This window comes from Halichoeres trimaculatus, unplaced genomic scaffold (assembly GCF_033239565.1).
Source record: "Halichoeres trimaculatus isolate MK-OKI-2021-1 unplaced genomic scaffold, fHalTri1.1 fHalTri1_scaffold_16, whole genome shotgun sequence".
Classification (NCBI taxonomy): domain Eukaryota; kingdom Metazoa; phylum Chordata; class Actinopteri; order Labriformes; family Labridae; genus Halichoeres; species Halichoeres trimaculatus.
In genome coordinates this window covers 27,303,420-27,321,029 of record NW_027437194.1, presented here as the reverse complement: position 1 = coordinate 27,321,029, position 17,610 = coordinate 27,303,420, and the positions used below count along the sequence as shown (strand labels likewise).

The following is a 17,610-nucleotide window of genomic DNA, read 5'->3' as shown; positions in this document are numbered from 1 at the left end:
CAGCTTCAATGGTTTTATGTGGCAACACAAACACTCACAGTAATGATTCCCCTGAATCCCAAACTGTGCAAACCATTTTTTACCAGTAGACAGGGTCATTTAAAAAAAATCAGCTATCATCTGCATCTATATTTGGTGGGTATCTAATTATGACATGTTTATCAAGAAGTGGAGAGTGGATACAGTCTTAATACTTTGTTTTTGGAAAGTCAGCATGTGTTCTTGTTTCCTGTTACTCATGAAGCAGAGGGAGGTGGGAAAGTTTTAAAAGTAACTAATATGAATAATGTGAATCCCAGTTTCATCTTTATCTATAGCACCAGACCATAACAAACCTGATCTCATTTCTATATGACACTTATGCTTATACAAGGGTGGGCTGCAAAGTTCACAGCCTGACGCAATAGTGATTAAACTTGGCATGCATTAGATTCAACATTTTCTGACACTTACAGCATGTTTTAGTTTTCAACACAGTCAATGTTTTCTTGGGTTGTTGCAGGATGTCTGGACCTTGGATCTCCCTACCCCTCTTGAGTTCAGCTGCCCACTTTTTCACAGTTGATAAAAGTGGAGCGTCATCCCCTAATGTGGCAACCATGTCGGCGTGAACATCCTTGGGGGTTAACCCCTTTTTCTGCCGGTATTCAATAACACCACAGTGCCAAATTTTAGCCATACTTACAAAATGTCTCTGGTTCTACTTTTCAAAGTCCTCAAACACCATAAATAATGATTATGTGGAATTAAGTACGATAACACAGGAAAAAAGTATTGAACACACCATGGAAAGGCTGTATACTTTGGCAAAGAAATGCACCATACCACCTGAAATCTGTCAGTAATTATTACTTGAACTTCCAATTAGTGCAAACCAACATCAGCTGGGCTAGAGCAAATTGATGGTCCTATAAAAAAGGTTGTTTTTTTCACCAAGCAGTTAAATACCACACACCTCATGATGGGTAAAGGCAAGGAGCTCTCTGAAGACATTCACAACCTGATTGTTGCTCAGCATCAGAATGGAACTGGTTACAGACTTATATCAAAGCACCTGAATATTCCAGTCAGCACCACAAGTGGAAGAAGCACCACCTTACCATCAACAGGCCACGCACAGGAGCTCCTTACAAGATTTCTGACCAGGGAGTCAGAAAGATAGTCAGAAGAGCACTCAACGAGCCAAGGACCACCCTGAAAGAGCTCCAGAAAGACTTGGAGGCAGCAGGTACAATTGTTAAAGAGAAAACAATAGACAATGCACTCCACCGCCATGGCCTCTATGGACGCTCAGCCTGCAAGACTCAATTCTTCAAGAAAAGGCATGTTGAAGCTGCTTTAAAGTTTGCTAAACAGCATCTTGACAAGCCTGTAGAATACTGGGAGAATGTTGTCTGGTCAGATGAGACCAAAATTGAACTTTTGGGCTGTCATACTACATACCATGTTTGGAGGAGAAATGGCACTGCACATCACCCAAAAAACACTACACCAACAGTGAAGTTTGGAGGTGGAAGCATCATGGCATGGGGTTGTTTCTCATCTCATGGTGTTGGCAAACTTCATATAATTGACGGAGCAATGAATGGAGCCATGTATGGGGAAATTCTTGATATGAATCTGCTGCCATCCACCAGGATGATGAAGATGAGACGTGGCTGGACCTTCCAGCAGGACAACGGTCCAAAGCACACGGCAATGTTGACTCTCAAATGGTTTCAAAAAAAGAAAATTAATCTGTTAGACTGGCCTAGTCAATCACCTGACTTAAATCCAATTGAACATTTGTGGAAAGAGCTAAAAAAAAAAGAAAAGGGTTCACCAGAGGGCACCAAAGAATATTCCAGATTTAAAGACAATCTGTGCAGAGGAATGGGCCAAAATCATGATCCTCTCTCCACTGAGGTAAGGGATGCTCTTTGACAGAGCAGGAGCAAAGCTTCTTCTGGTTTGACCGAGATGTTATTTCAGAGCTTTGAGATGTAGAATAAGTGTGATCACGCTTCATATTGTGTAAAAAACAAATTAGAAACCAGCTGTTATCACCTCTGCACACCAGGATTTGTGCAACAGTACACCCAGACATTTGTGATGCTGCAAAGGCCCAAGGCTCACTGCTGCTTGTAGTTTTGATTCACGCTAGAAAAAGTAAAAACCAACACCCTGAAGGGCTTTGGTGCTTTTTTTAATCATTGGCAGTGAGCTCCACTGAGCATCACCTGCATCATCTACTGACTCTGTGTTCACTAGATGAAGTAAACTCTTAACACAGACAGAAATGACTCAGAGACAAATACGCTGACTGAACAGAAATGAAAATTATTCACACATTCTGCGACATGGGAAATGGTGCAGTAACAACGCAACAAAGAAAAAAAGTTTTCATTAAGCAAACGTTTCTGGAATAGGTCTGTACGTTTGCCAGTAATTCTCTGACAGGTCCACTTCCCTTTTCTCTCACAGCACAGACGCTGCTTCGCTTGCAGTTTAGCAAATCAACCTGACGATGTCCTTTCTTTTTCTGCCAAACAAGCGAAACAGAAACTTAATCATTCAAAAAGTACAGCAGATATCTGATCTATTATCTCAAGTTCTCTGACGCAAAGCTGAAATGGCTCTTTGGGGCTGCACGGCCAGCTGAAACAAAGAGACGGGGGCTGTGGAGTTTCTCATCAGCTTCACTGTGGCCAGTGTGGGAGAAAAGGCTTTGTCTTTTTAAAGAATAACAGTCAAGGCTGTTCACAAGAATAAAAAAGTTTTTATTTTTATTTTACATTTTCATGTCATAAACTAGAAAAGCTCTGCAGCATACTTGGGCATCTGAAAAAATTTGACCACAGGTTATAAAAAGAGTAAAAAAATAGATATCTATCATTCAAATGTGTCTTTAGAAAGTGCTAAATGTCCTGTTTTTTTGTTTTCCTTTGTCGTTAACTCAGCGCGTCACAGTTTCTGTCAAAAGCTCCACCACACGTTCAGTCCCAACCACTTCCTTCAGCGTGTCGCTGCGGCCTGTGCTGACCATAACCAGCACTCTGCATCCTTCGCGCTCAGTCAGAAACCCCCTCAGAGACTCATCAAAAATCTCTTCCCCTTCTTTGTACCCGTCCAACAGCAGCAGAGCCTCGCTGGACCCAGTCAGCACAGTCCTCAGCTCGTCCCCTGTTGACTTGTTTCCTGTCAGGGAGAGCTCAGAGGTTATTTCCTGCAACAAGCCGCTCTTTGCGTTGCTGCAGTCCATGTAGAAGAGGAACCGGACAGCGCTGAGGTCGAGGAGGTTAGGGAAGGCATGTTCGGGTCCTTCGGTCCAAGACGAGACCAGGAAGTGAGCTAATACTGTCTTCCCGCTCCCTGGAGCTCCCTCGAGGAGGAGCGTCTCTCCTGCCTCTGGGAGTAAAACTTGGAGGTTCACACGCTGGCCCTCACTGAAAGGAAAGGAAGGAGGAGCGAAGAGAGGGTTAAATACAGCCCAATTCACTAACACAGACTTCACATATGACCACAAGAGTCTCTCACACACGTTTCATTAAAGCCACAGAATTTCCAACTCAGGCAAATTTACACTGTTGCTCATGACAAGACTGTGCTGCATGTAGATGAGCTTGGTCTTCATTTTGATCATGAAAAGCAGAGAAGAGGAAGAAGGAATAAAAACAGGTCAACTAAGACCGTTCTGCTTGGGCTGGCCCTAAAAACTTAGTCACTGAAGGTGATATCACTGATGTAAAGTTTAGCATCCTCATCCTTTATTGGAAATCAGTGACTCACTTGTTTTGCAGCCTGTGAGGCAGCACCTCCACACCGAGGGCTTCCCAGTGCTGCTGTGGCTTCTGAGCGAAGGGAAGAGCGAGGTAATGAGCTTTCAAAACCGCCTCGAGGTTTTCCTCTGTGCCACCTACAGGAAAAAAAAAAATCAGACATGATCATGTTTATATCAAAATTAATCAATCCAGTTTTAATGTTTTCTTTTCAGAGTAATGTTTCCAAGCTCCGTTTTTCAGAAATCAGAGAAGGAGAAAAACTACAGATTAAAAGAAGAAGCTTTTTTTCTGATGACTTCATGATGGTGTTACACATTGAAGAGCAACACTAAGTCAAACACAACACAGGAAAAAAACATCCAAAACTTTGGGGTTCAGTGCCTTGCTCAAGGATGCTTTGGCATGTGACAGCAGGAGCTGGGATCAGTTGGCAATCAATGTCCCAAAGTTAATCCTAAACTGCAAAAATGAAATCCAAGCAAATTTTTCCATCCGATGAAAATGTTTATGAGCCACATTCTCCTTATAAATCCACAAAACGTCTAATTTCATTATATCAAAAACAGAAATGACGTCTGAATTATTTAAGGAATAATAATAATAAAAATTGCAATAGGGAAGGAATACACAACCTGTTTCATTTTATGTATAAAGACATTCTTATATTAGGAAACTAAACAAATACACTTTTCTTATCCTACTGGCAGAATTCTTGATCATTACAAGCAATTTAGCATCATTGTTGTCTTAAATTGTCTTAAAATTAGACATTTTTCTGGACCTGCCAGGGGAAAATGGCCCAGATTTACTGTTATATGACTCAAAATAAGACATCAACACTTTTTTAACCTTCAAATGCAAATAAGGCCATTAGTAATCAAGACTGATCATTTGTGCTGCCTGAAACCTCATCCAGGATAATCAACCACACAAAGTTGAAACATGCTTTTTTCCCATATTTTTTAACAACAACAACAACAACTCTGGGTAATGGATACAGGTCACTGTTGAAAAAAGGACGTTTGTTTCTAGTTTTTTGATTTGTTGTCAGGAATCACCAAAATCAGCGCGAATCAAATCAAACTAAAATAAAAAAAATACTGGTTTGAGCAGCTAAATTATCAACATTTGCCATTTTTTAGACATGTAGTTTGGTCCAAAACTGAAAACACACCTTTGTCTTTATTTAGGCTGTTCTTCTCCTCATCAACCTCTGGATTCATTTGTAGGCCTGATGGAAAAAAAAACACAATTTTTAGACATCTCAGTCATTGCTTTAGTTTATTAATGCAGTCACATGCTATAAAAGAGGTCAACATTTTAATATACGGCTGAGGTCAAAATGATCAGCTCTCCTATGAAATTTTAATTTTTTTTTTTAGAAAAAATGTCCCAAGAGCTGTCAACAGATGAATGAATTTTGAACACAGCTTTCCAAACATCCTTCAATTTTAGATTCTTACATTGTTTTACTTCGCAAAAGAAAAAAAATATTTCACAAAAAAACAGACCAGGGTCAAAGTCATCAAGCCCCTAAAAGACTGACTTTTCAGGCCAAAAACAAAAGAAACCACTTTACACTGGAGGAAAAAAGCAGGTGAAGGAAATGCAAAGCTATCACAGCATTGCTCCCAAGTATCAAGAAGTAGAGAGAGAAGTATCGTCAAGAAATCAAAAGAGGGAGACACACAGTCCAGTACAAGTCTGGCAGAGGTAGGAAGACAAAGATTTCAAACTGGACTCTGGAAAGAGTCGAAAACAACGACCAAACTACACAAATTAATGACTTAGACCAGTCAGGAAGTGTGGAAAAAGGCTGTCACTACAGCCCTGATGTCCCAGAAACAAACTGCTATGGAGGATGAAGGCTAAGAAAACTCCTCCTCTACAGAAAACAGAGACACCTTCAAGCCAGCAGACTGGAGGATGTTAAGGACTATCTGGAGCTGGATTCTGCAGACTGGAAGCAGACAAAGTCTTTTTTGGTCAGATGAGACCAAACTTGAGCTCTTTGGAGAGAGACAGAGACGCTGCTTATGTTTGGAGAAAGAAGGGAGAGGAAATTAAAAAGAAAACCATATCATCTCCACAGTTAATCACGATGGTGGGAGTATCCAGCTGAGGGGATGCTTCAGCGGCCAGTCTGGAACTGGGAATCTCTTCAAGGTTGAAGGAATCACAAAGAAAGAAGGACATGAGAAGTTTATGAAGGAAAACCTCAAGCAGTCTGCAGCAAAACTGGGTCTGGCTTTGTCTTCAAAGATGACAACGAGCCAAAACATACGTAGCTCCTGTTGAGGCACCAGCTCCAGAAAACCAAAGTGAGCCCTATTGACTGGCCTGCACAGAGCCCTGAGTGGAATCCCAATGGGAATCCGTGGGGTGAACTGAAGACCAGGGTCAGACCACCATCAGATCCTGAGGAGCTTAAAAGATTTGCAGAAGACGAAGGAGCTGGGGTTCTTCAGGAGATGTGTCAGAGACGTGTCAGAAACAACAAGTGACTGCATGCTGTTATCCAGCAAAAAGGAGACACAGCTAACTGTTAGCATGGGGGGCTAATGATTCTGACCCTGGTATTTTGGGGTTTTTATCGAACAAGTTTGTTCCTGTGTGCAAAGTGAAATAATGTAAACATCCTAAATAAAACCAGGATGTTTGAATAATCTGTGTTGAAAATGAATTGAATTGTTTCACAGCACCTGGGACATTTTTGGAACTAACTTAAAACTGTGACCTCAGCTGTAACCTGTAAGGCATATTTCATCATAGTCAACTTCACATGAAAAAGGATCTTTGCACTTCTCTATTTGTAGAAATAAACCTCTGACTAAGTGTTATAAAGTCAGCCCTCACACACAGTTAAAGCTTGTAAAGAATTTTTCCAAAGGTGTTTTTCATTCACTGAGCATTTTCACGTCAAACTTAAACTGCAGGTCCGTCTGCAGGTGAGATCTGCTGTAGCACAACAATTTTATCTTCACAGCTGAAATGTTTTTATAAGGTAAAATATTTCTGAGTAATACCGTCATCAACAAGTTGTCAAAATAAAATCCCTGACTGCTTGTGCTGTGGATTCATTGTGTTTGTTGACAGACTGTATCTTGTTTTTGTTGATTGACTCTGTAACTTAACTCACAAGCAGAGTTTATGTGCAGGTGTGCAGTTACTTACAAAACGCAGGCAGGACATTCCTGCCGTCTCCGTGGACCAAAAGGTTCCTGGTCCCAGCATTTCTGCAGCCTGTGAAGAAAACCACATCTTTAGATCTGTGGACAAACAGTAAATGAAAGTTTATGGCACTTTTCTAATCATTGGAGTCTGCTACAGTAAAAGATCATCGACATTAGCTAATCTCATTCTCACTCGCTAATCAGCAGGAGGGGAAATTCAGGGTTCAGTGCCTTGCCCAAAGACACTCTGACATGTGATTACAAGGATCAAACCATCTCTTTTCTATTCATCTTTTTAGATAACATGCAGTTTCTTTTTTCAAGTCACCAGATTTTACTTGACTCATAAAAACTTTGTTTGATACAGACTGGACTGTTAGGCACACAAACCTCGTCTCTGTGATGTCACCCATTTGTTTCTTACACAGAGTTTTGAAGCCGATCATGACTAAGCCATACTGGAAATGCTGGACGCACACAACCCATGGCCGTGAGAAATGAAGTGCCAGTGCGGAAGTGCAAAAAACTGAAGTTCTCAAAGATTCCGACTGAGGCTGGTTGCAGAGAGACTGGAAACCACATAACAAGACAAAAAAACGACCTTTACAGTATTAAAAACATGTTAAAAAACAGCTTATGTCTGAGTACCTCATTTCACTTTTTGTAACTCAGCAAAAAATATTAGAATCACTAGTTTAACCATCAGAGGCACAGCTCATTTGACTGTCAGGCCCACAATCCTGTAGCTGTGAGCACGGAGGCTCAAAGCCCACCTCATTTCCAATATGGCCTCCAACAACAAGAGGCTTCAAAAATCCTCATTAGAAACAGATGGATGACATCACAGAGATTACGTCCATATTTTACACAGTCTTTGATGCAACTTAGCTTTGTCCCAGTTAAGGTAAGGTACAGAGACAGGCCTCAAGCCTCGTTTGAGACAGGAACAGGGTGTCTGATCTATCGGGTCAGCCATGACCTTAAAGGGACAAACTCAATTCTTTTGAAACTCACTGTAGAAACATGACATTTTGCCTGTAAAGAATTTGATTTGATGTGTATGCAGTTTCTGGTGCTTTAGCAGCCTGCCTCAAGTGGACACTCAAAGAACTTCACATCTTTGGTTTGCCACTTGTCACAGGTATAAGGACCAAGATCTTGTTTCTAAGGAGTTTAACCACAGCTGATCTGTTTCCTAATCCAAACCTTTGACACCTCTGAGCTCAGCACAAATGTTGCAAGAACGACAACCTCCTACCCACTTTAGAGTAACCGTTAACGGTTCCAGGATTTGAAACATGTCAGAAGTCACATCACTTTCACACATTCATCCCTCTAGAAACATGCTGATGACCTACTTCTGATACCATCTCTGTGTTTGTTATACTGAGAAATCACCCACGCATTCAGAGATTAGCTCTAAATTCCCCCTGTTATAATACACAGAGCCAGCTCGGTGTTTCCAAACCTGTTTATTGTGCCATACGTAAGATCCAAAAAGCTAACTCATGCTCACATGAGAGCACAAGAATCACATGCTGGAAAAATTCCCTATAAGCAAAACAGTCAACACCTCAAGTCTGCACTGATATATACTTCCTCTTTTTGTGTTGGATGGCTTGACTCAACATGTTGTATGGTTCAGATTTCTGTGTCACTTGAAGTTGAAATGAAACATTAATTCCACAGACAGTATGACTGTTAGGGCTGACTGATGACTACGTGTCTGTGAGTCTTTTTTAAAGTTCTTTCCTGTCCTTATCACCACACTCCCACACTTGTGGATTATTAAAGTTCAAATCCAACATTACCAGTTGGATTATTTACTCCTATTTCCTGTCATGTGCACACATCCTGATGGGAAATCCATTCCAGCAGTGACCTCGCCTTCCTGCAACCTGCTTCACAGGCTGCAAACCAGCAAACAATGAGTGCTCAGTGAAGAAATAAATCTTTAAGCAACCTTATCTCAGTGTTAATGCTCTACTGATAAGTTTATTACAGCAACAAAGACACAACCATATTGGGGTGGAGCTTTCCCTCCAGCTAATCCTCTTTTTTATTGAGGAAGAGAAAAAGGAAAGAGGAGTCAGGAAGAGTCAAAGAGAGAAGCCTGATTTTACGCTGATGGAGAAGGAGAGTTTGGAAAGTACCATTTCTGTTCCTGCTACCTCAAAACAACTTTATCTGCCAATCCTGTACATACAGGCTTCAACGTGATGAAGACTTCCCCAAATAAGAGGCCTGAACAGACCTTTGATAGGCCAGTGACAGCCACACATGCATTTATTTAATTGGCTGCCGTTCGGATTTAGAGAACAACACGGAAACTACGGCTAGAAATTCTCCAAAACACTCCAACCATAACCTCAAAATTTTCACTTCCTTTAATCTGGTGTTATGTATTGATACACGACAATTGTAAACAAAGAAGTTTTACCTTAGAATAACATGACACAAGAATTTAGAGAATTGAAAAAAACTGGTGAAAGACACTCGAGGGATCGAGCAGGTAGTTAGTTACCTTTTCGCCGGTACATGAAAACTGCAACAGAAATGACAGCGATCACCGCGGCCAGGCATAATATAACGATGAGAGCATCATTTCTCTCAGGTGGAGCAGGAACATCATCTGTGAAAAACCCAAAGCACAAGTGTTAACAACACCTGTTACATCATACACACAGATCAGGAATTACAGGTTCAGGATACAAAGTGGTTATGTATAAATCATAACCGTTAACCAGCATGGAAATAACCAAATCTACCAAAGATTGGCAGAAACTTCCCCTTAGTGGTCAAAATATAAACAAGCACAGCTGTTAAAGTCACCCACTGCTTTTTGTTGTTGTATTTTCTGCAAGGTTCTTTCTTTCATTTTAAAATAACCTTTAATATTATCTATTCAGCAGAGACCCGAAAATATTAATAATAAGCAGATTTACAAAGTGCTTTGACAAAGAGGAAAAATTATTCAGAAGAACAAAGCGAAGCTTAAAACACAGAAAACCTTAATCAGAACTCATCCTCCAAAATCCCAAACAGATGTAACTGTTATTTTAGCAACGTGAAGAAAAAGCCTGATAATCAAAACTCAGGCAACACAAGAACTTAACGACACACTGCAAAAAACTGAAATCTTATCAAGTCTTTTTGTCTTATTTCAAGTAAAAAATCACTTGATATAAGCCACATTCACCTGACCAGTCCAGAAAAATGGCTTTTAGTAAAAATAAATAAAAAAAATCTGCCAATAAAACAAGAAAAGTCTTAAGTAACTTTTCTCCTGTTCCACTGGCAGATTTTTTTTCTTGTTATAGACCTCACTTTTGTCTTTGAATAACTTGAAGTAAGACATTTTTCTAGACTGGTCAGGTCAATGTGTCTCATATTAAGTCTAAAAAGACATTTTTCTCTGAGAACTAGACAAAAACACTTGATCAAATTTCATTTTTTTGCAGTGCATAAACAGAGACCAGGACGACCAAAAGTGTCTAAATTTAGGAAGATTGGTAAGATGACATACAGGTGAAATTAAAACATAAAAGAAAAATCTAAAGAATGAAATAGAGAAGACAAACACATAAATAAAAATGTAAAGTAATAAAGTACACTGAGGCATTACAGTCACCTAAAGTAGTGGTTCCCAATCCTGGTCCAGGGGTACCCCTGCCCTGCATGTTTTTTATGTTCCTGACTCCAACACACCTGATTCAAATGATCAGCTCGTCATCAAGCTCTGCTCGAGCCTGATAACGAGCCATTCATTTGAATCAGGTGTGCTGGAGTGGGGTAACGTCTAAAACATGCAGAGCAGGGGGTCCCCCAGGACCAGGATTGCGGAACACTGACCTAAAGGAAAGGAGCATCGAAGCAAGACTTAAGCAGGGGCTACCAAACTTCATAGTCCCCCAAAATAGTAGTGAAGGAGGCTGGCAAACCCCTACCAAAACTACAAAAAAAAAGGTTTAGATACTTAATTTAACTGATTAATGGGAAATTAGTCTGGCCCCTGAACCTTCATCCAAATTGTTCAAAGGCAGAGCAGCAGTAGCAGAATAAGAAGAAGCAGAGTGAATGAAAATTGTTACAGTCCAAAAATGTAGGTCAACATTTGGACAGTTATGCTGGGCTCACACCAAACGATTTTCACAGTCTCAGACTAAAACCTGAAAATCTTTAATAAATCTTGGAGTTTTACTGGAGTCGTGGCGCGCGCACGTGCTCTCGATCGTTTAGTGTGAGATAGTAATCTGCGCTGTTTCATGTCAGTCTTTTCCCAGTCTTTGGTTTGCGATGGTATCAAACATGTTTGATATTATCGGAAGTCGCAGTGACGTCACACGATCAACAACCAATAGATGAGCTCTGACGAAAGCGTAAACAGGAAACCAGGCAGATATGAAGGAATGGAAGCAATGGAGGAGCGACGGAGAAAATGGACCGTAGAAAAAGAGGAGCGAATGGTGGAGTTAAGTCTTGTAAACAGTGATCCTGCAAGATTCACAGTCTTGGTAAAATCTCAGTCTGAGACTAGGGTGAGACTAAAACTGGTCTTTAGATGTGAGCAGGTGTGAGCTGAAAGTTTCTAGGAGTCTTTTCCAAATCTTTTCAAAGTCTTATAATGTGAGGGTAGCATTAACCTCATGTGCTTAAAGCAGTAAACTCTGAAATTCATCACCAACTGAAATCAAACTTAAATCCTTCACTGCTCAGGTCGAGTGCTGGCTGAAAGCAAACCAGAGCTGTCACCAGTCTTAGTCTGCCATGTTTTTAACTGGTTTCTAGAATTTGTTGTTTTTTAGGTTGATTTGTTTTTTATTTAACTGTTATACTGTAAACTTATTTGTGCCATTTTATTGCTGCTTAATACACATTTAATGATCTAGTTACTCAAAGGCCCAACTAGAAACAGGAGCTAAACACTTCCTATAAACTCTGTGCAGCACATCAGATTAATGCTTTGTTATGAAAGTATGTTAAAGTGCATCATCCTGAGCAAATAAATAAACTCTAATTGTCAACCCATGAGCACATATTGTTGTGTTTTCTGCTCAAGCTGCTGTCACTAATACTGCTGTTATCCTGGCTGAGGTCTCCCCAAGGCTTTTTATCAATCATCCTATGTTTGATGGGTACATATAAAATGTAACTCCATCTTTGTTTGCAGTTTCACAATAATAGATGAAATGTGCATTTATCAATAGGATTTGGTTATAAAGGCATTTTGAAAAACTCCCTATCAGGGCTTTGTCAACCTCTTTGGTCCCAACCCAACTTTGGGAATCACTGGACAAGGGCTTAAAAAATAGAAATAAATAAGCAAACAAGATAAGAAGAAAAAACAGATTAAACACAAAACATAAAGAGCACAAACTATACATATTCAACAGAATAACAATTTTCCTGTCTGAAAGAAAATGGTGATATGTCTTCTGCACAACTATAAGCAGGCACACGATAACCCACAAACACAAACACACCCAGGAAGCCATGTTTTCACACATGAAAAGACGTGTTGCAAAAGTTCAGGTCAGCTGGTAAACACTTCAGGGGCCAACCCTTCACATCTCCTGCAGCTCCACAGAACAACACAGGAAACAGAGCTAAATGAGGCTGTTTGTTACCAACGTGCTGAAGAATGAGTGTAGGTGCTGGTGACAAGAAAAAGAAAAATGCGAACCCAAAGGGAAACAGCAGTAGGCGGTGATAACTGCATAAGTGTACATTTTTGTATTTTTGTGTTTCAGCTTAACTGCGGGCGATGGTGAGGCGGAGGGAAGCTGTTAACGTGGGATGTGAAGGGAAAAAAGTCGAGACAGTGACTCAGATGATGACATACAGTCATACTTACCAAATGTATTCATCCTTTTATTCCTTTTTTTATATCAGAGTGTTTATAAGAAATGATGGCTTGCAAAAATGGAAAGCATAGTCAGCATCTAACACTCTTTAAAGGAAATTCCTGTTTACCTGGAATGTGAAACGTTGCGGAGGAGCCATCACTTGTAAAGCGACACGTGTAGTTGCTTCTGTCTGATGAATGGACACGGATCTGACTGCTGACATTAAAGAGCTGCTCTGGTGTTGGGACAGAAGTCGTATTGGCTTTGAAGCTCTGCATGCTCCCACTCTGCCACACAACAGAGGATTCTGGGTACCCCTCAGACTGGCAGGTTAGCAGCACCTCGTCGCCTGCTGAAGACTTCTGGACGTGCTTGGTGACAGCTCGATACGGCGCTGGAGGAGGGGCAGAAAGGAATAGTTATGGTAAAGAGTTTTTGAAAAATGGGAAGATCCCAAAATAAAATTTGAAAGCTTTTTTTCTTTTACAAAATTGAGTAACACTGGTTTGGTTTCAGTTTCACGATGAGGCACCCTCTCACTGCCAGTAAATGACCCACTGAGCTGAAAGTTCTCAGAACAAAGCCCCAGATGTCTTCATTGGATAAAAGTGTTAGAGTTTAACCGACTGACCTTTAATGGATAGAGTTATTGCTTTATAATCAGCTCCTTCTGATGTATCCACCAAACACTGGTACGTCCCAGAGTCACTGATTCTGAGTTCGGAGATCTGTACGATGATAGAGAACAGAGCACAGACGTTATTATCACCATTATTTAAATCAGAGTGAAGAATTTGGTTGTGTAATCCCTTCGTGGAACTTTTCTGCATAATAAATGTTAACTTCTGTTTAATGCTAGCTGCTGGGAAACGCAGGACGGGAATGTGGGATGTGAACCTTGACTCATCTCTTTGTCCAAACTTTGTTGTTTCCTTTCTGTCTTTCTGATACAACAATATGAGCACAGATAATAAATAAGACTCGAGTATAAACAGCCACATGAGAAAAGATGAAAAGGAGATGACAAGCCTGGATCAGCTGTTGAAAATATAAGGAGAAGCACACAGGAAGTGTCCCATCACAGAGAAATTCAGTGTAAATATGATCATGTCCCTGCGTGTACAAACCTGTATCTTTGCCAAGCCGTGCTCCAGCTCCTCAGTGAGCAGCTTCACTCTGCCCTTATAGTCTGGATCCTGGGAGTCTGGGAGCTCCTTCCCGTTATCCATCCCGTACACGTGAACACTGGGAGCAGAGGGATGGATCCGAGACCAGGTCACCTTCAGGTCAGCATGAGGAGAGGAGAGTTTCGGCTGAAAGCTGCAGCCCATCTCGACATATCCTCCAAACTCTCCTTCATACGCGCTTTTCTCTGCCTCCACTGTGAACAAGACAGCTGGGAAAAAAAACAAACTGATAAGATTATAGAAGAATTTACAGCACAAAACCATGCTTAGGAGGCAAAAAGCAAAATCAAATACTTTTTAATCATGTTGACCAAGCAGTTGTTGGTAATGTTCTTCCACATATTATGTTAGTATGCACTAAAAAAAAGGAGATTTTTCTCACTTACCAGAGAGAGCTGGCTGAAATATGATATACAAAACTAAAACAAAGACAAAGTCCATTGTGACCTGAAGCAAAACAAAAAAAGTTTACAGATGTTAAAATCTTGTGGTGAAGATACCGTCAGCATGACTCATATTTACTGAAGAATACCAGATGTGAATTCCACAGCCACAAAGTGTTTCATGTTGTTTATTTTTTCAACTAGCAAAAAAATAGCATCACCATGATCAGACATAAAAAGCACACATCACATGATCATTGCATGACTCAGCTCAAAGCAAAGAAAAACACTTCCTTATCTATTTTTCAGAGACAAGAAACAGCTTCTATGAATAGGTAAATGAGAACTTCCTGGTGCTGTGTTTACATGTCTGTTTCCTCACTCAAGCAAAGCCAAATTTCTTTTTAAATGAAATGCATGTCACACATATTATTTATTATCAGCTGACTTGAATAATCATGTCTTTACACGTTGTAACCCTATCATTACTATTTATAATTACTATTATTTATGCAGCACTTAAAGGTTTAATTTTCGGAGAAAAACTCAGTTAACACCCTCATCATGTTTTTTTTTTTTTTTTTTTTTTTGGTGCTTTCAAAAAATGGGATAAAAAAGCAACTTCAAAGGAAATATCCACCTCTAAATGTGGATCTGATAATTAGCCATTTCTACTTCAGTTATTACACAATTCCTGTTATTAAATGCTAAGGCACTCTAACATTATGTATCACATTTAGCATGTCAAAGCTAAAGCCTCACAAATAAAATAAATAAAATAAGCCAGCAAACACATAAATGCAGAATAAATTGTAATAACAGCACCATAACACCAGGGACACTGACAAGTAAGAGTTGGTATCAAAAATGTGCTTTTAACTTCAATGTTAGATGTTTGTTGAAATGTAGTTTGCACTTCTGTTGGTGTCAAAGTATCTTTTATGACATTTCTACCATTTTTAACCAATTAAAGCAACAGTCCCATTAAATAGCCAAATGGTGTAACCACAGGCGCATGACAAGTAGAAAATAATTCATATGATTTTGTTGTACTGAGCATGTCAGCAGACATCAATGTTTTCTCCCTATTTTGAGTCAGTTTGTCTAAAAGTATTTTATATTTCATTTTTACAGTGTAGTAGCCTCATAAAATCAAATTTATGGAAACTTTTTGCGCAATGTCAGGTTTTTTTTTTTTTTTTTTTTTTTTATGAGAGACATTGTTGCACCATTGATATTAATCAGTTACACGTCTTTCACAAGTCTTTTCACACAGCACTGCTAACACGCTGTGCAAACTCAGCCTCTTGTTGATAACCAGAAGATAATTCTTACCTGCAGGACATAGCCTTCATAAGCTGGATGTATTTTCTCTTGCTCCCTCTGCCTCCCTCCACAGCTGGGCTCAGCTCTGTCTGTTCTGAGTAGACTGTGATGTTATAAGTGTTCCCCGCTCTCTGTTGTAACAAGGGATATCCCCTCTCTATAAACACACCCACACGTGCTTTCTCACACATACTCTGACAGTGGACTTACCGTAGCTCACATATCGACTCAAACATCTAGAAAATCCAGTTTACAGTTTTTAATAGTTTTTTTGTTTGTTTGTTTGTTTATGTTTTAAAAAATTTTGGACAGTCCGTGAGTAGAGGGAGGATACCTTCTCGTCGAGTTAATTGTAAAACCGCTAACACGGAAGTTAACACTGCAGCTTTACTGTAAGGAACAAAGTAGAAGTTAATAACCATAATTTACCATAAGTATGTACGACACACTGAAAGCAAGGGCTACACTTTGCACAGTATTTCCTTTCAACGAAAAGTTTGCTGCACGTGCAATGAAACAGACGCTCACAAGCCCGTGTCTGCGTATGACGTCATTCACAGCCACGTTAAACATCATTAATAGTATTACACAAGGGTGATTAATCACCCTTATGTTAAGATATTAATAATATTTTTTACTTTTGAATACAGATTTTAAAAAAAAATTAACTGGGCAATATAAACGGATAAAATCAATAACCATTGAAACAATTAAACCAAACCAATTGTCAGCCATGAAATAAAAAGCATAAAATCAAAGTTAAAATAAGATAAAATCACAGAAAAATGAAAACATCTTGAGCTTAAATTAATTTAGAATCATCAAATAAAATAATGGGCTGATTTTCCCAGGCTGATTTTCTTTGGAGGAGCTCTAACAGAAAAAGTCCCGTCACCTTTGGTTTTTTTAGTCTGGAGCTTGGAACCACCAGCAGAGCAATGCCTGGAAAGGGTGGCTCAGAAAGTCTGAGTGGTCTTTGCATGTTAGTAAAATATCAGGATTTCACAATTTCCTGATAAGCACGATCCATATAAGGTCTCAGCTTACGTCAGTGCTTTTGGGTTTAGTTCCTCATTTATTTGCTGTAAGTATAAATTACTTTGGTAAGACCTTATTATCAATAACAGGTCCTGACAAAACATAAACAATATAACAAAAAATAATAATGAAATTAAAGGATTTGGCTTATCTTAGTAAAATAAAATAATAATAAACATATCTAACTGCACAAAACATGTTCAGCTAATCTTAAACATGTATAAACATTAGCCAACAATGTCAATAACTATAAAAAGTTGTTAATAAACCATGGGTTTACAATTTAAGTTGGATAAACATGTAAAAAAAAGAAACAAAAAGTGGCTGAGGTTAAGCTTATGATTTTATGTATTTTAATCGGTTGCAAATTTATCACATTTTCAGTTTTTCCCTTTCCTCTTTGATAGGTTACTAAAAGCTAGTTTGCCCAACAGTAAAACTGTCCCCAGACATACTAACATGCAAATACATTTGGATGGAAAATGCACTGGGAATTCTGTCAGAAACATATCAGAGAGCACGTAACCAAACTTTCTAAGTCACTAGCCGGGTGTTATTTCCATACAAGAGCGGGACACGTGTTTGTAGTTATTTAATCAGATATTTTAAGAGCTGGTATTATTGACAGACTGATTGCATCTTTGGGCTTTCCAGCAGGAGTTCACTTGCAGGGCTCCTTATTACTCCTGTTGCGACACTTTTTACCGATCATCTTTTGGAAACCCCTTTGAAAATCTAGATTTGGAGTGTGTTTGTATTCTTAGCCAGTCATGTGAATAAAAACAAACTTAATCTGTCATTCTTGGAATGTGGTGACACATAGCTCTTGTACAAACAAGCTTTTCTCTCTTAAAGCTGCAAATAATTTCACCAATACTGTCTACGGTGACATAAGG

General features: G+C 39.4%; 1 protein-coding gene across 1 annotated transcript; it reads right to left on the bottom strand.

Annotated features, from left to right (window-relative positions):
- Nucleotides 1-2,790: 2,790 nt before the first annotated feature.
- LOC141805007 (uncharacterized) lies at nt 2,791-15,773 on the bottom strand. Its single transcript, XM_074689672.1, has 10 exons — nt 15,686-15,773; nt 14,354-14,414; nt 13,908-14,176; nt 13,412-13,508; nt 12,908-13,174; nt 9,459-9,566; nt 6,936-7,004; nt 4,936-4,992; nt 3,769-3,895; nt 2,791-3,425 (listed from the first exon to the last, which is right to left on the bottom strand). The coding sequence occupies exons 2-10, from the start codon at nt 14,406-14,408 to the stop codon at nt 2,936-2,938; spliced, it is 1,539 nt and encodes a 512-aa protein (XP_074545773.1). The 5' UTR covers nt 14,409-14,414; nt 15,686-15,773; the 3' UTR covers nt 2,791-2,935.
- Nucleotides 15,774-17,610: the final 1,837 nt, after the last annotated feature.